The following is a 21,508-nucleotide window of genomic DNA, read 5'->3' as shown; positions in this document are numbered from 1 at the left end:
GGAAAGGGCGCAGCTGGCGCACCAGTTTTAATTGGACAAATGCGCTCCTGGATACAGCAGTAATCTGGGCCTCCAAATTCAAAGCTGAGTCCAGGAGTACACCCAAACTGCGAACCTGAGACTTCAGGGGGAGTGCAACCCCATCCAGCACCGGTTGAATCCCTGTTCCCTGATCTGCCCTCCAACTGACCAGGAGTACCTCTGTTTTGTCAGGATTTAATCTCAACTTGTTTGCCCTCATCCAGTCCATCACTGATGCCAGACACTGGTTTAGGACCTGTACGTCTTCCTTGGCTTCAGGTGGAAAAGAGAAATAGAGTTGAGTGTCATCAGCATACTGATGGCACCGAACCCCAAAACCCTGGACAACCTCTCCCAGCGGTTTCATGTAGATGTTAAATAACATGGGGGACAAAACGGAACCCTGAGGGATCCCATAGGTCAATGGCCAAGGGGTCGAGCAGGAGTCCCCCAGTACCACCTTCTGGGTTCGGTCCTCCATGAAGGATTGGAGACACTGTAACACAGTGCCCCCAAGTCCCTCTCAGCAAGACGGCCCAGAAGGATACCAAGCCGCTGAGAGGTCCAGTAGAACCAGCAGAGACACACTCCCCCTGTCCAATTCTCTGCGTAGGTCATCCATCCACTTCAAGTTTACATATTGTTTACACAGCTACATGGATGAACCACAGTTTAAAGAGAGCCTTGCCTAATTTGAAGCAAAGGCATCTCAGCAACAGGTGAATCTGTCAATTTTTGTTTCCCCCAGCTCTTCATTTTTCCATTCTTAAATTCAGTTCTCCGCATTTCTGCAGAACTTTACAATTTATTTTTTTAATCTTCATGAAAATTCATTGGCATTTTAGTCAGAATTTCTCCTAATGAACGTTTTTGTATGCACTTTTGACTAATATATACAAGCAATGTAACCTATAATGCATTTTTGTAAGTTATTTTCACTAACATATATTTTTATGCACACCCTGCCTTAATATATGTGTTTTTGTATAGATTGGTTAGAGAGCTGCATCACAAAAAATGGCAAAAGTGCAAATTTCAAAGGATAGCTGTGTTTCAATTCACGTACTGGTTCGAAAAGTGCAAATTAGGTTGTTTCTTATTATTGTGTGTGTACTGCCTTCAAGTCGATTCCAACTTATGGCAACCCTATGAATAGGGTTTTCATGAGGCTGAGAGGCAGTGACTGGCCCAAGGTCACCCAGTGAGCTTCATGGCTATGTGGGGATTTGAACCCTGGTCTCCCAGGTCATCGTCCAACACTCTAACCACTATGCCACACTGGCTCTCGTTTCTTATTAAAATACAAAGCAAAATCAAGTTTCTCTCCATCCCTACATCTCATTTTCTTTTTCTCCTACCTTGTGCATTGGCTTCAACTCCAATTATACCGTTGGCCCACCTTGCTATGATATTCTAAATCATCTTCATTTAAGGGGAAATTCTGGAGAACAGGTTAATTAGGAAATCAATAGCCAAAATCTGTATTTCTTGAGAACATCTATCAATAGGAAAGCATTATCAGCTGCGTCAAGATTAAAGTTAGTAGTAAAAAAAGAATGAAGCTTACCCAGCAATGCAGTGAGTTTTGGAAGAAGCCCAACCTGTACCATCTTATTTCTCAAGCCTGTGTCAAAGGAAAGGTTCAGTAAAAGTCGAAGAGTGATGTTCAGCAGGTCTTCATGTTCACATGGTACCATTTTCACAAGTTTGTCAACAATATCCATTTCAACCTGTGAGATAAGCATAGAAAGGTAACAAGTCCCCAACTCCTGTTGCTAGGATTTTATAAAACTGAACAGCAGATAAAAGATTAAGGATGGAAAATGCAAAATATGTAAAGCTTTGTAAAGAGGTGCAGGCATGTCTCCTGTTGTGCACGAGCTGATATCCAGGCACACAGTAAGAATTCACTGTATAGTTAACTTACAGTACAATGGTATACACATCTACTCAGAAGTAAGTCTCTTTTTGTTTAATAGGGCTAACTCCCAGATAAGTGGGTTCAAGACAGCAACCTAGGCTTTGGTATAGGATTAGCATAAGGACAAAAACAAGTTCATGTGCCTTTAATAGTTGTATGGCTGGCAGAAATTCAATAGGTGAAGCCTTTTCTAACATGGAAATCCAATTATAGGGAAAGCTCCACCATGATATTACTCTTTAATTTTGTGTTATGCCACATCCCCTATAGCAGCCATTTTGTGAATGCTGTCCAAAGCACACACTCAAAATTCAAAATGTGCTCATTGGTCCAAAAAAGTTGGCACCCCCTGTGCTATGGCCCCACAACCAAGTTGTTCTATTTGCTTGGTTCCACTTGCTGCTGAAATCACTTAGCTGACTGAATATCTAAGCTACAGCATGGAACCTGGGAACTCAGTTATCTTCCCCTGTTTTTCATTTACTGACTCTGGATCCTCACTTGCTGAAGTGGAGATCCCAGCTGCTTAAAAACTCCTTTTCAGGGTCCAATCTTGCTTGCTTTCCTTGCTCTTCCTGCCTGACCCAGAAATTTCAATGCTCCCCAGTTTTATTTCTCCAGGATTGCCCATCAGGTAATTTAATTTAATATTTAATTCTCTATCTTCTTGTGCTCCTTTCTCTACAAATGGTAGCCTCCACATCTGCTCCCTCTTCCTATCTATTTGTGTGTAACTCTGTTTTAGAAGCCAAATCCTGGCCTTTCCTTAACCCAGTCTAAGTTCATGCCTGAGGCCTAGTCCAAAGTGTGGTCCCAGAACGAAAGAGCAGACTAGTGTGCCTCTTCAAGCAGTACTGAGCATACCTTTCCTCTAGAACCCCACACCTCTCGTTACTCCCCTTTCTCCCTCTCCTCTTAATGCCTTGTGTGCTTGCTTCTTCTTGTGTCTATGTTGTACAAGTGTTAGCTAAATCATTCTAGCCGTGATTAAACTAGTGCTATCAAACCAAAGAAATATGTACATATTTTTGCTGAGCTATTCCCCATTTCAGTAGTAAATGTTGGTTCTGTGTTTGCAATAAACATTATCCCCATTTTAAGACCTGTGTAAGTTACTAGATAAATCTGACAAGATGTGTCATTGCCACTGTCTAGAGATCCTACATGAGAGTTAGAATATGTATAAGTTAAACATGTGTCTACAGAGGAGGCTCATTAACAGCACCGCTTAAATGAATGGGCGTTGAGTGTAACATAAAGATTAATTTCAAAGAAGCCTGCAAGACCTACCTCTTTGCTGAATTTATATTCTGTTCTATTTGGGATGGTTTTACATGTTTTATAGTTTGGTTTAGCTATTTTTATAATTGTATATTTTATTGTTGTAACCTGCCTGTAACCTTATGGTGAAGGATGGGTAATTTAAAAAATAAAAAGTCTGGAGCAGTACTGTAGCAACTTAGAGACCAAGATTTTATGGTGCTTTTTCTTCCAAAAGAAGGAACATGCCATTTACAAATTCAGTGGTTCTGCCAGACTGCTCTGAAAGACAACTTGAGAGCTTATTTAAGGAGCATCTGCAGAAGGGCCTACTGAGCTGGACAGTAGGGGCAGTCTCTATACATCTCTCTCTATCACACACAACCCAAACCTCCCTGTTCTTCGCTTCCTCCTATGTACCTTGATATATAGCAAGGGAATTTGGTAGCAACTCCCAAATCTCTCCCTATACTTTCACAAGAAATAATTATAAATGTGACTAATCTAAACTGCATACTCTGTATTAAAAAAATGAAAATTTCCTGTATTTGATTTAAAAGAGCTCATCTGCTGCATCTGCTTGATTTGACATTTCACAAAATTCAGTAAAATGTGAAAGCATATAAACTAGTTGTTGCCAGGAAGAAAATCCAGTTGCTAACTGAACAGCTAAATAAAAATAAGTTAAAGCAGTTTAGGGTACTTTATTCCTGCCTGCTTTTATGTAACTCTCTAACTCTGTGGAGCCTTTAAAAAAAACTTTTAGGAAATTTTCCTACTGAACCTCATTTAAATAAAATGGGAGCTGCATAAGAGAACATAAATATTTTAAAGGTTTCCTAAACAAACAGGCAAACAGCCAGAGAATGGTGATCAGCGCAGGAAGCTGTGCATCTACTGCAATGCCAACAGTTCTCAGAAGTAAATCGAGACTGAGAAAACAGCATTTGTGTCACTCAAATCAGCTCTCATCTGGATGGCTTCCTCCTGCACCCAGGCCCTCTGATTGACACTGTGAGGTGCTTCTGAGTAGACATGGTTTATATCAGGTTTTACAAGATGTATCTTAATTGTATTTTTCTTTACCTATCCATCCATTCTTTACCTATACCAATAATCCAGAATGGGCAGATTAATCTATTTATGCATAAAGATAACCTAATATCTCTAGAACAGTGATAGGGACCCTGTGTCATTGTAGTACTCCAACTCCCAGTAGCCCCAGACATGCTGGCCACTGGTCCAGGCTTTTATTTATTTACTTATTTAACAAAATTTATATACTACTTGATTGTAGAACACCTCTAAGCGGTTTACAAAAAAATCGTTTGTGTATTTTAACTGATCGACCTTTACTGTATCTTTTGAATCCTTACTGTACACAGATAAAAGACTTCTGTGTTAAGCAGCATATAAATTTTGAAATAAATGATGAGCTGCAATCCAGCAACATCTGAAGGGCCATAGGTTCCTACCACCACCACTCTAGGTTAACCTAATGTATTCCGATAAAAGGAATGCTTGTTATATGAACATACAGCAAATTAGACCATTGGTCCATTGATCCCAATGCAAAGTGCAAATGCAGACAATTACAAATGGAGAGCAGGAAAGAAATTCTATTGCGTTTTCCTGATTGTCATACACACACACACACAGAACCAACACTGTTTCAGCAGAGTACTAGAAGATTTACCATATCATTTTTGTTTTCCATAAAGATGCTGAGTTTCTTCAGAAATGACACAACCAGTATCAGCAGTTCAAAGTTTTCTCTGTCCAGAGCTTTCACCAGCATGTGGACAATGTTTTTGTTTCTCATCTTCAGCTCAGTACGAGTGTCCTCCGCAAGATTCAGCAGCAAATAAAGGGCAACTGGTACATTTGGATGAAAGGGGGGGGGGAATCACAGTACTTAGAGACTAAAAATGTTAAGGTTCATCCATTTATAATAACATGAAATGTTTCCAAAAATCTTGGACACTCCTCCTGTGCATGGCTCAATGAAATGAGTCACACAAGAAGAGTGTCTGCTCTTTGCCTCCCTGACTAATTTCAAAAAAACTGAGGTAAGCCATTGCATATATTTCAAGCCTTTTAGTTTGCCAGGGGAAAATGTTATTTAGTCTTTTTAAAAATAAATGTTAATATTTACATCAATTATCAGAAAAAACATGACTTGTCTCCTACATTCCTTTAACATCACCTCATTTCTAATGTTCCATCATATCTGTTAACACCAACTCTCTTAACAGAATGATCAGCGGACCATATTTAAGCAGCAAAGGCAGACCAGCACACTCCAATGGCTGCTCAGAACAGCTTCCTTGGTTTACAAAAAGCCATTTCCAGAGGCAGCATAATGCCTTTCAGATAAGCTGGAATTTGGTGGCTAAGACTAAATCAGCAGGAAGTTAAGGGAGTTCTGTTTCTGTTGAACATGCTACCTACAGTATTGAATAGAGGGAAACATTAGAAATTTCTGGGAAACATTTAGGTGTATTCAATTATAAGCAGAAATAATAACAAGGCTATAATATTTGATCCCTTTGAAATCAATGGGATCTACCATGAATAACAAAGGTAAATTTAATTCTTCAGTTTAATTACATTAATGAAATCTGTAGTCACAACTACACTTCTGCCAAATGCATGAACTCTACACTCTTCCAAATTATGAAATAACATCCCACCATATTTAGGGGCATACTGAGGTCCAAATTTTTCTGTAGTAATAGCATTCATATACAGTATCAAATTTCCATAGGCAATTTTATCTATTCAATATATTTCCATTTCCAATACTGTACACCAGTTCTTAAACAATTGCTAGAGCTTGATTCTTTGCCGATGGTTGCTAGCTGCTACCTGGCTGGTATTAGCAGTGTGCTATGATCTTAGCTTTCTACAGGCCTCACAATCTGAAAGCAATTTTTAAAAAAAAAAAATTTAAAAAATTATAGGCCACTTAAAAAATCTCTTAAGCAATTTACATAAAACGGTTTAAAATATTTATCAAATAACAAGAGACAGACTTTAAAAACAAGTAGATATTAGATTGGCAAAAACAGATTTTAAAAAATCAACACAATTTAATAACAAGCATACATAATAAAATTATATGTCTGAGTAGGCTTGACAAAACACAAATGTCATCAAAAATAGCAAGATGCCTGTCTGCTGCTAACAGCTGCTCAACCGAAATGAGCACCACTAAAACAGCAGTTTTGAGTAACTCAAATAGCTTGAGTGTTAACATAAGAGTGAGGGCATGACCTTTTCAACAGTTTCCATTACAAACTGAGAAAGTAACTACTTCATACATCTATGCCTTGATGAATTTAGAATTTGTACCTCGAAGAAGCTGCTCTTGCTTGACAACAAGTCCTTGATACTTTTTAAAGGTTTTCTCGTATTCCTTTTTCAGGGTTTGATTATCAGGATCTTCATCAAGTGAATGTTTGGAGTTAAGGATATGCTCAACACAACATAAAAAAAACCCAGAAACTGATAAAGCACACTTTGATCACACAGTATATGGCATATATGAGTACAAGCAGTCTAATGCAACTACAGGACAGTATCTGATAGCTTCTATAAGGAAAGCAATCGGATTAATAATATGAGGCAATTTGCTGTGTCAAGGGCACTTAAGATAATGTATTCTCTCATCTTATATACAAACCATGAGCTCATTCCATGAGTGTGGATCCTTATCTAGTCAAAATGACACTACCCACTCATAAATGAGAAATATTAACAGAATATTGCAGAAGTACAAAAGTAGTCTTTAGGGGGGGAACCCTAAATGCGGGGAACCCAAAAAGAGTCCAACAGAAAGTGAGCATGCTTAGTGAACACAGAATACCAACCTTTTTTTAATGGAGGAAGGGAAGGAGAGAGATAGAAAACTGGAAGAGGGGGAATGCACTGGCGGGCCCTTACAAGAGGCATAGTTGGCTGGAAACCTGAATGGTGACACTGAATGCTATAACATTGTGTTGCAGGTCCCACTTAGCTATTACAAACAACAAAATTAAGGTAAACACTACTAATTACAAAATAAAAGGATATCAGCTTTCTTCTTCTTGGCAAGTTCTTCCTGCCACAGCTCATGCCTCTTCAATTCATGATCAATTATGTTCATGCAGAGAGCTCCAATTTTGTAGTGTGTGATGAGTCCATGAAACTGAGAAAAACTACGTTACGAAAAATACCAATGTAAACACCCAGAACAGGATGACCTGCTTTAAAACAAAACTCTATCACAGATCAACTTTGCAACCACAGAGAGGTTTAATCTGTACTCTTCCCTATTTTTAAAATTTAAATATTAAATTTTCAGAATACATTCATATACATTATAAAGTTATTTGACGTACCTAGAGAAGCAGAAGAAAATATAAATTATATTAGTAGCAAGTTCTACACTTTGTTTCCAATCCTCTCGTAGAACTCTGGCCAAAGCTCCCAGTGCAGTTTCTAAAGAGGGAAGGAAAGTAAAATCAGTGGTGGATTTCACCGCATCTGGCTTATATCCTTTTGTCTAACCAGAATAAAGCACACCTGATGTATTGTTAACATCACTTCTGCCTAAAATCTAGACCAAAACCCAGGAGCATCTCCTAACCAAGCTAAAGGGTGAAAGCAATCAGGAAACCCTGAAAGACATTTTCTATATAGGCTTAATCCATACTGCATCAGCAGGGATTGCAATTGGGTTAGAAATTCTTGCCCAGTTTTCCCAAAGATGTTTTGACTCTGTCTCCTTCCTCATGTGGCAAACTTTGGATTTTCAGTTTCACAACACTATGAAACAGTTCTTTCACCAGACAATTGTGCAGATACTTGTGACAAGATCAGAGAGAGAGAAAATGAAGGGCTCCAAATTCCAATGAAACCCCTCAGGAAGCAAACACCCTTGCTCTGAAAGACCATCTGAAACTTGCACTCAGTCACATTACTTTATTATTACACATAATACACATAATATTCCTTTATTATATATTTATTAAATTTATATCTCGCCCTTTGTCCCAGTAGGAGACCAGGGTGGCAAATAAAAGCATTAAACACACTCTAAAACATCATACAAACACTAAAATATATTAAAACAAAACATCATTAAAAACATATTAAAACATCTTTAAAAACAGAATCGTAGAGTAGAAGGGGCCTGTAAGTCCAACCCCCTACTCAATGCACGAATACAAATTAAAGCATACCCAACAGGTACCTCTTGAAGGCCTCCAGTGTTGGAGAGCTGACCACATCCCTAGTTAATCAGTTTCATTGTTGTACCGCTCTAACAGTTAGGAAGTTTTTCCTGATGTTCACTTGAAATCTGGCTTCCTCCAACTTGAGCCCATTATTCCATATCCTGCACTCTCAGATGATCGAGAAGAGATCCCAGCCCTCATCTGTGTGGCAACCTTTCAAGTACTTGAACAGTGCTATCATATCTCCCCTCCTCTTCTCAAGGCTAAACATGCCCAGTTCTTTCAATCTCTCCTCACACGGCATTGTGTCCAGTCCCTGATCACCCTCGTTGCCCTCCTCTGAATCCATTCCAGTTTGTCTGCATCCTTCTTAAAGTGCGGTGTACAGAACTGAATGCAGTACTCAAGATAAGGCCTAAACAGTGCTGAATAGAGGGGAACCAATACTTCATATGATTTGGAATAAAGGTAAAGGTGTCCCCGCACTTGTAGTGCGAGTAGTTTCCGACTCTTAGGGTGACGTCTTGTGACGTTTACTAGGCAGACCATATATATGGGGTGGGATTGCCAGTTTCGTCCCCGGCCTTTCTTTTCCCCCCAGCATATGCCGGGTACTCATTTTACTGACCACGGATGGATGGAAGGCTGAGTGGACCTCAACCCCTTTTACCAGAGATTCGACTTCCTCCTTTCGTTGGAATTGAACTCCGGTCGTGAGCAGAGCTTCAGCTGTGTTACTGCCGCTTACCACTCTGCGCCACGGAGAATCTCCTAAAATAGCATTTGCCTTTTTTGCAGCCACACCTCACAGTACATTCATGTTCAGCTTGTGATCAGCAATAATCCCAAGATTCTTCTCGCATGTAGCATTGCTGAACCAATTATCCCCCATCTATAACTGTGCATTTGGTTTCTTTTTCCTAGGTTTAGAACTCTGCATTTGTCACTGTTAAATTTCATTCTATTGTTTTCAGCCCAATGCTCCAGCCAATGAAGATCCCTTTGAATTTTGTTTCTGTTTTCCAAGTTATTAGCTATCCCTCCCAATTTTATATCATCTGCAAATTTGATAAGCATTCCCTGCACCTCCTCCTTCAAATCAATAATGAAAATGTTGAAGAGCACTTGGCCCAGGACCGAGCCCTGCAGTACCCCGCTTGTGATCTCCCCCTACTTTGAGAAGGAACCATTAATAAGTACTCTTTCAGTACAATTCTGTAGCCAACTGCGGATCCACCTGATTGTTGTTCCATCCAGCCCACATTTAGCTAGGTTGCTAATCAGAACATCATGGGGCACCTTGTCAAAAGATTTGCTGAAGTCAAGATATGTCCACAGCATTCCCACAGTCTACCAGGGAGGTTACCTGATCAAAAAATGAGCTAAGATTAGTCAGCCAGGATTTATTCTTGATAAATCCATGTTGGCTTGTAGTAATCACTGCATTGTTTTCAAGGTGCTTACAGACTGACTGCTTTATAATCTGCTCCACAATTTTCCCAGGAATCAATGTCAGGCTGACTGCTCTGTAGTTCCCAGATTCCTCCTTTTTGCAGATAGAGACAACATTAGCTCTCCTCCAATCATCCAACACTTCACCAGTCCTCCACGATTTTGCAAAGATAATAAACAGCGGTTCTGAGAGTTCTTCAGCCAGTTCCTTCAATACTCTAGCATGCATTTCATCGGACCCTGGAGATTTGAACTCGTTCAAAGTGATTAGGTACTCCTTGACCATTTGTCAATCTCAAGCTCCAATCCTGACCCTTCAACTTCATGTTTACCAGGAGGGACATAGACCCTCTTTGGGGAGAAGACTGAGACAAAGTAGGAATTGAGCACTTCTGCCTTTTCTTTGTCATCTGCTATCATTTTGCCATCCTCATTGAGTAGCTGTACCACCATTTCTTTTCTCTGTCTTTTATTATGGATGTACCTGAAGAAAGCTTTTTTGTTGCTTTTGGCATCTCTTGCTAACCTCAGCTTTAGCCTTCCTAGCACCATGCCTGAAATTCCATACTAACTTTCTTTCCTTTGTGGTCTGGCCTTTTTTCCACTTCCTGTATGTGTCCTTTTTTGGTTTTCAGGTCATCTCTTTCTTTGAAGCCACATTGGCTTCTTCTGCTCTGTTCTCCCTTTTTTCCTTGATGGAATTTTTGCCATTATGCCTTTAGAATTTCCTCTTTTAGAATCTCCCACCCATCTTGGGCTCTTTTTTTCATTAGGGTTGCTTGCCATGGAACAAGATGCGGTGATAATCATGTGGGACTGGAATGCAAAACTAGTGAACAGAGAAGAACTAGGAACTGTGGGGAAATGAGGCTTAGGAGACAGAAATGAAGCAGGAGACTTATTGAATTTTGTGAAGCCAATATTTGTTTCTTGCGAACGCATTTTCTGAGCAACTGAAAAGACAACTGTACACGTGGACATCACCAAATGGTCAATATAGGAATCAAATTCACTAATATGCAAAAAACCTTGCAGTTTAAGAACATACCTATAGCCCACTGATATTTCTATCAAACTTTAAAAAGCAGGGAAATTGGGCAGCTATAGTGAATGTGCCAGGGGGGCAGGAGACCTGACCTCCTCTCGGAGATATTGTACTGCCCTACAAAGTTGTCAAAATGCAAACACAATTTGGGTTGGTCTTTCACAGTCCAATCCACTTGCTCCGTAGCTTGGAAGAATATGGTAACATGTGCCTCTGAGCATATGGTGTGTGGTGGCAACACTTGCCATCTCCAAAGATGGAGAATTGCATTTCTGTACATTTGTTGGTGTTCTTCTTACTTTGCTTCTTTCCTGTGTTACTACTGTTTCTATTTAGAATCTAATCTAGAAAATTGTATTTCCCTCATTATTCATCCTAGAAATCTGTGTCAAATTTATTTTTATTAATTCCAAAGCCTTTTTATTGGTCAATGTCATATGATGGTGAAGACAGCCTTATGTGTTTCAAATTGGAGGTTATGTTCTATTTCTATTTAGGGTGCATTAATAGTTGAATCTGAAACTGCACTTTGATGTAAAATCAGAGAGATTACAATATGTTGCTACTTCAGGAGTGACTCTAGCTGTTGGAAAAAAGAGGATGCATGTTTTCAGCCTGCTATGTTTAAATCACTTCATTTAAGGCAAGGTGGGCATGGTCAATTAAAAACATAGAGCACACCTAGCATTTTGCTAGAATATATTTCACCTCCCACTGTTTTATCTTGTGCAAATTGAGACACTCCTGAGGTCCACTGGAGACTATTCTGCAGAAGTCAGTGCCATTATTCCACAATTATGTTTGGAGTTTTTTCAGCGTAAACTTCGCAAAGTGGTGCTGTACGTCACATACTCACAGAAATAGAAACAAAATAAAATGATTTCCTATAGGAAATTTCATTAAAATTGCAAAGTAAATCAGACATATTTAAAGTGACCATCTGAACTATATCAACTGTCATAATAATGTTGTTTTCTCCCTGCTAAAACAAGATCAGCACAACACATGTCTTCTTTCTATTCTTTGGGCTGATTGCAGGTGTTGCCACCGCTCACCATATGCTCAGAGGCACGTTACCAAATTCTTCCAAGCTACACAGGAAGTGCATTGGACTGTGAAAGACCAACCCAAATTGTGTTTGCATTTTGACAAATTTGTAGGGCAGGACAATATCTCAGAGAGGAAGTCAGGTTTCCTGCTCCCCTGGTGCATTCACTATAGCCGTCAAAATTCCCTGCTTTGTAAAGTTTCATAGAAATTTCTGTTAGGTAGAAGTACATTCTTAAACCACAAGGGTTTTTTTTGTCTATTAGTGAATTTCTCTGCTTTTTAATCTGGGATGCAAGAAATGGGATCCTGTGCAAGTTTGCTGAGAATAGACTGATCATTTGAATGCTTACTGAGTTCAGTGGGATTTACTCCCATACAATCAGGCTTACGATAGGTGAAACTGACCACAGGGGATGGGGAGGGGAGGAGGAGGAGGAGATGAAGGGCAGGGAGGAGGAGGGGGATGGGAGAAGGCAGGAAAGGGAGGGGAGAAGAAAAGGTTTGATCATTTGCATGTTTATTGAGTTCAGTGTGATTTACACCTGTGCAATCATGCTTAGAATAGGTAAAACTGACGGGGGGTTGTGGAAGGGAGGGCTGGAGTGGGCAGGGGAGGAGGGAGGAGGAAGAAGGAAAGGGAGGAGGAACGCAGATCTGATCATTTGCATGCTTATTGAGTTAAATGGGATTTACTCCTATGTAATCATGGTTAGGATAGGTAAAACTGACCATGGAGGAGGAGGACGAGGAGGAGGGGAAGGAGGGGAAAGGGAAACGAGCAGATTGGAGGGGGCAAAGGAAGGGGGAGGGGAGGGCAGGTCTGATCTTTTGCATGCTTATAGAGTTCAATGGTATTTACTCCCGTGCAATCATGCTTAAGATAGGTAAAACTGACCATGGGGAGGAGGAAGGGAAGGGAGAGGGAGGGGATAGGAGGGAGGGAGGGTTTTATCATTTGCATTTTTTTAGTTCAATGGAATTTATTTCTGTGTAATCATGTTTGAAAATGGAAATGGACTGCCTTTAAGTCGATCCCAACTTATGGCACCCTATGAATAGGGTTTTCATGGTAAACGATATTCAGAGGTGGTTTTACCATTGCCTTGCTCTGAGGCTGAAAAGCAGTGACTGGCCCAAGGTCACCCAGCGAGCTTCATGACTGTGTGGGGATTCAAACCCTGGTCTCCCAGGTCATAGTTCAAGACTGACCCAGGGGAGGGGAGAAGATTGGATGGGTGGGCACTGGGCAGAGGGGAAGCCCCTTTCCTTTCCAAAAAGAAAACACTGTGAACAGTATCATTGCTTTTCAGGATTTTCCCCACCTTTTTATTCTACAGCAGGCACAGGTAGCCTCCTACCCAAATTTAAAGCAAAGCTGTCCCTGGCCACATCCACACCAGGCCTTTATTTCACTTTCGACAGTCATGGCTTCTCTCAAAGAATCCTGGGAAGTGCAGTTAGTGAAGGGTGCTGAGAGTTCCTAGGAGATGCCCTGTTCCCCTCACAGACCTTCAATCAGAGTGGCTGACTGTTAAACCATTCTGGCCACTGGAACTCTGTCAGGGAAATAGGAGTTTCCTCTCAGCACCTTTCACAAATTACACTTTCCAGCATTCTCTGAGGGAAACCATGACTGTCTCACATGAAATCAGAGTCTGGTGTGGTCATCTGATTAGACTGCGAAAAAGACAAATAATTAGGTGTTAGAACAAATTAAACCAGAATTGTCACTAGAAGCTAAAATGATGAAACAGAGGTTATACTTTGGACACATCATGAGAACATAGGATTCACTAGAAAACTGAAGGGAGTACAAAAAGAGGAAGGCCAAGCAAGAGATGGATTGATTCCATAAAGGAAGCCACAGACCTGAACTTACAAGATCTGAACAGGGTGGTTCATGACAGATGCTCTTGGAGATCACTGATTCATAGGGTCGCCATAAGTTGTAATCGACTTGAAGGCACATAACAACAAGAAGTCATGGAACCTTACTTATCATTGTTCTGAGTTTATTAATATCAGCTTTCTGGAACTCCAGGGTACACATATGGTTACTCTCAGCTTTTGCTTCCTTTAAAATCAAGAACTCTAGTACAGCGTGGTCACTTTCTCCCAGAGTTCCCGTATCTGCCACTTCATCCACCAAGTCATCTCTGTTGGTTAGAATCAAGTCAAGTATAGCCAATTCTCTAGTTGCTTCCCCCATTTTCTGTAGGAGAAAGTTATCTCCAACACAAGTCAGGAATTTCTTTGAGGGGCCATGTTTGGCAGAATTTGACTCCCAACACGTATATTGGGGTAATTGAACCCCATTACTACTACATCATGCCTCCTTGAAAAACTGGCAATTTCGTTTGCAAAAGTCTCATCTTCGTCTTCTCCTTGATTTAAAAACACCTTTTTTAAAACCATGTTTTTTATTTAAAAACATCGTAGCTTTAAAAAAACATCTTAAAAAGCAATTCCAACACAGATGCAGCCTCGGATAAGTCTCTACTTAAAAAGCTTGTTGAAAGAGGAAGATCTTCAATAGGTGCCAAAGAGATAACAGAGATGTCTAATATTTAAGGGAAGGGAATTCCAAAGAGTCGGTGTAACAACACTAAACGTCCACTTTCTATGTTGCGTGGAACGGACCTCCTGATAAAATGGTATCTGCAGGAGGCCCTCACCTGTAGATTGTGGTGATCAACTGGGTATATAAGGGGTAAGACAATCTTTCAGGTATCCTGGTCCCAAGCTGTATAGGGCTTAGTACACCAAAACTAGAACCTTGAACTTAGCCCGGTAGCTAATGGGCAGCCAGTGCAATTCTTTCAGCAGCAGGGTGACATGCTGGCGATACCCTGCCCCAGTAAGCACTTGCGCTGCTGTATTTTGCACCAGCTACAGCTTCCAGACCAACCTCAAAGGCAGCCCCACATACAGCACATTACAGTAATCCAGCCTAGAGGTTACCAGAGCATGGAAAACAATGGTCAGGCTATCCTGGTCCAGAAACGGCCACAGCTGTCTTACCAGCCAAAGCTGGTAAAAATACTCCTAGCCACGGAGGTCACCTGGGACTCTAGCAACAAAGATGGATCCAGGAGCACACCCAGACTACCAACCTGCTCTTTCAGAGGGAATACAACCCCAGCCAAAGCAAGCAACTGAACAATTATCCAAACTCAGGGACTACCAACCCACAGTGCCCTCATTTTGCTAGGATTCAGACTCAGTTTATTGGCCTTCATCCAGCCCATCCAGTTCAGCCACCACTCCAGGATTTGCACGGCCTCTCCTGATTCAGATGTTACAGAGAAAGAGAGTTGTGTATGATCAGTGTACTACTGACACCTCGCTCCAAATCTCCTGATGACGACTCCTAAGGGCTTCATACATGTTAAAAAGCAATGGGGACAAGATGGTCTATGGTATCCCACAGCACAACTGCGAGGGGGTTGAAAGACAATCACCCAGCACTATTTTCTGAAAACGACCCCTGAGGGATGCAGAACCACTGTAAAACAGTGTGTCCAATACCCATCTCACTAAGTCAGCTCATAAGGATGCCATGGTCAACAGTATCAAAAGCTGATGAGAGATCAAGTAAGAATAACAGGGTCACACTCCTCCTGTTCTTCTGCTGATAAAGGTCATGAATCAGGGCATCCAACACAGATTCAGTCCCATAACCAGGCCTGAACCCAGATTGGAATGGGTCAAAATAATCTGTTTCATCCAAGAGTACTTGCAACTGCTGCACCACAACCCTATCAATCACCTTCCCTAAAAAGGGGGTATTTGCAACCAGGCAGTAGTTGTCACAAACCAATGGGTTCAGCGTGGGCTTTTTCAGGAGCAGCTGGATCACCACCTCTTTCAGGGCAGCTGGGACCACTCCCTCCTGCAACAACACATTGACCTCACCTGGATCCACTCGGTTAAACCCCCTCGACAAGCTTTAATAAGCCAAGAAGGGCAAGGTTTGAGAGGACACATTGCTGGCCACATCATCGCAAGCACCTTGTCCACCTCATCAGGCTGCATCAACTGAAACCGATCCCAAGAAGTTGCAGCAGACATTGCACTAGACACTTCACTGGGGACAACATTAGATGTGGATGGGACATCAAGATTGCTATGGAGGCAAGCAGTTTACTCTCAAAGTGCCTTGAAAACAATTCACAGTGGGCCTCCGAGGGGTCTAAAACTCCATTTCCTGAAGGTGATGTCAACAGACCCCTGACAATATGGAAAAGCTGCACTGGACGACTACTTGAGGATGCAATGGTGACACAGAAGTGTGCCTTCTTCACCACCCTCACCACCACACAGTAGGCATGGTTATTATGTTTTACTCTTGCCCAATCAACCTCACATCACATCTTTCACCACTTGCACTCTAGCCATCGTCCAGCCTGTTTCATTGCCCTTAGGTCACTGGTGTACTAAGGTGCAAGCTGGGCTCCCCAATGCTGGAGAGGGCACTTGCAGCAACTGTGTCAAGAACCCGCCACACCTCACTGTTCCACAGCATGACAAGTGCTTCAACAGAGTCACCCGCTCTATCTACTGGGAACTCTCCCATGGCATTCAGGAATTCAGTGGATTCCATTAGTCTCTGGGGGCGAACAATCTTAATCAGTCCACCACCCCTGCAGGGAAGGATCAGAGCCATAAGTCTGAACATCACTAGGAAGTGGTCTGACCATGACAATGGGCTGACATCCACCCCCCCATCTCCAGACCACCCCTTCCTCTATCTCGACAAAACACAAGTCAAGGGTGTGCCCTACCCTGCGCATTGAGCCGATGACAACTTGAGATAGCCCCATGGCCATCATGGAGGCCATGAAGTCCTGAGCAAGAACACTAGAGGCAGCCTCAGCATGGACATTGAAGTCACCCAGGACTATCGTTCTGGGCTCCTCCAATACCACAGCCAAGACAGCCTTCGTCAACTCAGTCAGAAAAGCTGCTGGGCAGCAGGGTGGATGGTAGACCAGCAGCAACCCTAGTTTACTATCTCCTTGGCATGACACCAGGTGCAGGCCCTCACAGCCAGCTCCAACACAGAGTGGTTTTGTGGTGACAGAGATGGAAGTTCTGTAGACCACAGCAACCCCTCCCACCCCTCCCTGCAGCCTATGCTAGTGTTGCACTGAGTATCCAGGTGGCCAAAGCTGGGTCTGATCAGCTCCTCCCAGCTCACCCACCCAGGTCTCGGTAATGTACACCAAATCGGCACCCTCATCGACGATCAAATCATGGATGAGTGTGGTTTGTGTATCGATCTGGTGTTAAACACCACACACAGACCAGTCGGCACAGCAGATGAGCTCTGAGGAACCCGCCCATCGGAGGAATGGAAGGGTGGAACAAGGTGTAGATAGCCTTCTATAGTAGCTCACCACCTCCCCATGGCTATACCTCCCTCTACCCATGATCACTGAAATTGGGGTGGCATCACTAAGTCCCTCCTTACTAAGACTCCTCCTAAATACCTGATATGGAGACAACAAGAGCCCACCAACAACATCTACCTGAACCAGTTATCCCAGTAGAACTCTGTGAGTATTGGGAACAGTCAGACCCACTCAATATCTTTCACACAGGGCACATCTACTTTATAACTTGCTTTACTGTATGCTATTCAGGTACAGAAAGATGGCAAGCAAGTTTGAAAGAGCAGGAATGGGAGTCGAGGAAGAAGACAAAAAATAACCAGGGACAACGTTAGAAAGTGTAAGGACTAGGCCCCTGAAATCAGGGCATAATGCAAAAGAAGCAGGTACCAAAACAAGACAATTGATAGGTGCCAGATCAGAAGTATATTGTCAGCTGTACTAGCCAGCTGTGAAGTACTACATTATTATTATATGCATTTTCAAAACAGATAGCCACATCATGAGGTCTGTATTGATAACCTGGTATGTTTGCATTAATAACCTGGGATTGTATCCAATGAAGTCATTGTGCTTGCAGAACGACTCTCACTTGCACAACAGAACTCCCCCACATGTGCCCCCCTGCACCACACAAAACTCTGTCCTGGGGGTTCCCCCAACCCTTCAGAGCAGTTGTGGTGGAGGTATGGGAATTGGAGAGGGAGGGGAAGTTCCACTGTGCACACAGAAATAGTTCTGCAAGCACAATTACTTCCTTGGATACAACCCTTGCATTTAATCTAAGTTAATGAAAACAAAATGTGATCCCCCCCCTTTTAATCTAGGATTTATTAAATGGCTTTTGACTATTTTCCCCTTTCTAATTTTTCTTGAGAGGCCCTTGGTAAGTGATTTTGTGGAATCTTGAATATCACAATAGTTTAGAACTGCCACACACCCACACCCAAATGACTAGAAAATCATTGACTATAAAAAAGGGAAATAACAGCGGTGACAAAGCAACCTTATGAAAAAAATCTTAGTAGTAGTCATATTTCTTTTTTTTTTAATTATTTTTCTCTTCTGAAGATAGACCAATACCACCGTGACAGGTTTACTTTGACATCTATTTTGAGATGCCTCTCTTTCCTCTGTAACAGGTGTGGGGAACCTTGATGGAAGTTATACTTTGGCAACATCTGGAGGACCAAAGGTTTCCCATACCTGCCCTATAACAAAATGCAAGTAAAAGTATAGCTATCTCTACATTGGCTTAATCAGTTGTTCCGGCTCACTAATTCTCTGCCATCCAACAGAGAGAGGCTGATCCTGAAGAGTTGCAGCTTCTCACTGCTAGAAGTCAGAATTCTATCAAGGCAACATAGCTTTGCACCAGTCGTTAAAATCTTCCTGGTTTAAGAATTTGTCAGCAACTGTGTTGCATATTTTAATAAAATAAGAAATAAACCTAAACCTAACAAACACGTCCATAGACTACTAAAAATGCTCCATTTACTGAGGCAAAAAACAATACAGGCCCAGTGTTAGGAATAAGCTTAAAATTACCATTAAGCAGAAGTTCTTCCAGATTATCAGGATTTCTGGCCAGCTGCAGAATGAGTGCTGAGCCCCGCACCTTATCAGGGATATCTTCATAAAGTAATTCAATGTATTCATCCATATCATTGATATTGGCTACTTCATCAATCTGAAAAACATCAGGCAGCGAAAAAGAAAAATACTGCAGACATGCCAGGAAACAAATTGCAAGTACTTGGACTCATTCTTCATTTTTCATACAGGTAGCCCTACTATACTGAAGAGGATTGTTCATATTATAAACTAGTGAGGAAAGCAAAGGCCCCAGACTCCGATGTCTCATTTTTAAAAAAAGCAAGCCTCTAGCTCTCCTAGAAAGAAAGTTATGAAGCAAAATGTGCAGGTACTCTTCGACACGATTAGAAGAGTAAATTAGCCTGGCTGCTCCCACCTGTCAGTGTTTTTAGCCAATGACTGAAGTCAGAGTTGTGACTGATAAGTGAGCTTCTGTTGTTGTTGTTGTTATTGTTGTTACGTGCCTTCAAGTCGATTATGACTTGTGGCAACCCTATGAATCAGCGACCTCCAAGAGCATCTGTCACAACCACCTTTTTCAGATCTTGCAAGTTCAGGTCTGTGGCTTCTTTTATGGAATCAATCCATCTCTTGTTTGGCCTTCCTCTTTTTCTACTCCCTTCTGTTTTTCCCAGCATTATTGTCTTTTCTAGTGAATCATGTCTTCTCATGATGTGTCCAAAGTATGATAACCTCAGTTTCATCATTTTAGCTTCTAGCAACAGTTCTGGTTTAATTTGCTCTAACACCTAATTATTTGTCTTTTTCGCAGTCCACGGTATGCGCAAAGCTCTCCTCCAGCACCACATTTCAAATGAGTTGATTTTTCTCTTATCCGCCTTTTTCACTGTCCAACTTTCTGCATATCTTAAATTATTGATGTTTGCATATTTTAAGTTATTGATGTTTCTCACTCCAATTTTCACACCTCCTTCATCTTGGTCCAATTCCGCTTTCAGTATGATAAGTTCTGCGTACAGATTAAACAAATAGGGTGATAAAACACACCCCAGTCTCACACCCTTTCCGATGGGAAACCAATCGGTTTCTCCATATTCTCTCCTTACAGTAGCCTCTTGTCCAGAGTATAGGTCGCGCATCAGGACAATCAGATGCTGTGGCACCACCATTTCTTTTAAAGCATTCCATCGTTTTTCATGATCTACACAGTCCAAGGCTTTGCTTTAATCTATAAAGCACAGGGTGATTTCCTTCTGAAATTCCTTGCTCCATTCCATTATCCAAAGTATGTTTGCGATATGATCTCTGGTGCCTCTTCCCTTTCTAAATCCAGCTTGGGCGTCTGGCATTTCTCGCTCCATATACGGGAAGAGCCTTTGTTGTAGAATCTTGAGCATTACTTTACTTGCATGGGATATTAAGGCAATTGTTCGATTACTGCATTCTCTGGGATCCCCTTTCTTTGGAATTGGGATATATATGGAACGCTTCCAGTCTGTGGGCCATTGTTTAGTTTTCCATATTTCTTGACAAATTTTTGTCAAAATTTGGACAGATTCAGACTCAGTAGCTTGTAGCAACTCTATTGGTATGCCATCTATTCCTGGTGATTTGTTTCTTCCAAGAATTTTAAGAGCAGCTTTCATCTCACATTCTAAAATATCTGGTTCTTCATCATATGGTTCCTCCGTGAATGAATCTGCCATCCTGACATCTCTTTTATAGAGTTCTTCAGTGTATTGCTTCCATCTTCCTTTTATTTCATTGTGGTCAGTCAGTGTGTTCCCCTGTTGATTATTTAACATCCCTACTCTTGGTTTAAATTTCCCTTTCATTTCTCTAATCTTTTGGAATAGGGCTCTTGTTATTCCCATTTTGTTGTCCTTTTCTATTTCTATACAATAACTATTGTAATAGTTTTCTTTGTCCCTACGTACTAGTCGTTGTATAGTTGCATTTAGGGTTCTGACCATGTTTCTATCTCCTTTTGCTTTTGCTTTCCTTCTCTCTTTAACCATTTTAAGAGTTTCTTCAGTCATCCACTGAGGTCTTTCTTTTTAACTATAGGTATTGTCTTTTTGCATTCTTCCCTGATAATGTCCCTGACTTCAGTCCATAGTTCTTCTGGTTCTCTGTCAACTAAGTTTAAAGCCTCAAACCTGTTCCTTATTTGATCTTTATATTCTTCTGGGATCTTATTTAAATGGTATTTTGGCATTATGAGTGCTTTGTTGTTCTTCTTTAGCTTTACTCTGATTTTTGATACAATCAGTTCATGATCTGTACCGCAGTCTGCTCCTGGTCTTGTTTTTGCACAAAGTATGGAACTTCTCCATCTTCTGTTTCCAATTATATAATCAATTTGATTCCTATATTGACCATCTGGTGATGTCCATGTGTGCAGTCGTCTTTTTGGTTGCTCAAAAAAATGTGTTGGCAAGAAACAAATCATTGGCTTCACAGAATTCTATAAGTCTTTCTCCTGCTTCATTTGTCACCTAAGCCCCATTTCCCCACAATTCCTAGTTCTTCTCTGTTCCCTACTTTTGCATTCCAGTCCCCCATGATTATCACCGTATCTTGTTTTGGT

At 41.3% G+C, this 21,508-nt stretch overlaps 1 protein-coding gene across 7 annotated transcripts in view; it reads right to left on the bottom strand.

Annotated features, from left to right (window-relative positions):
- The window catches only part of KIFAP3 (kinesin associated protein 3), a 203,551-nt gene that overhangs the window by 158,121 nt on the left and 23,922 nt on the right, over positions 1-21,508 (bottom strand). For all 7 annotated transcript variants that reach the window (XR_009757971.1, XM_061585275.1, XM_061585291.1 and 4 more), the window contains exons 5-10: positions 18,910-19,051; positions 7,585-7,684; positions 7,277-7,401; positions 6,557-6,655; positions 4,899-5,077; positions 1,589-1,751 (exon numbers count right to left, since the gene is read on the bottom strand). Coding sequence is in view for 6 of the 7 variants with exons in the window: in XM_061585275.1 (XP_061441259.1) it covers positions 1,589-1,751; positions 4,899-5,077; positions 6,557-6,655; positions 7,277-7,401; positions 7,585-7,684; positions 18,910-19,051 (808 nt within the window). In the remaining variant the exon portion in view is untranslated. The remainder of the gene's footprint in view (positions 1-1,588; positions 1,752-4,898; positions 5,078-6,556; positions 6,656-7,276; positions 7,402-7,584; positions 7,685-18,909; positions 19,052-21,508) is intronic.

This window comes from Rhineura floridana, chromosome 1 (assembly GCF_030035675.1).
Source record: "Rhineura floridana isolate rRhiFlo1 chromosome 1, rRhiFlo1.hap2, whole genome shotgun sequence".
Classification (NCBI taxonomy): Eukaryota; Metazoa; Chordata; class Lepidosauria; order Squamata; family Rhineuridae; genus Rhineura; species Rhineura floridana.
Note: the sequence above shows the minus strand (reverse complement) of the source record. Positions and strands in the feature narration are given on the sequence as shown.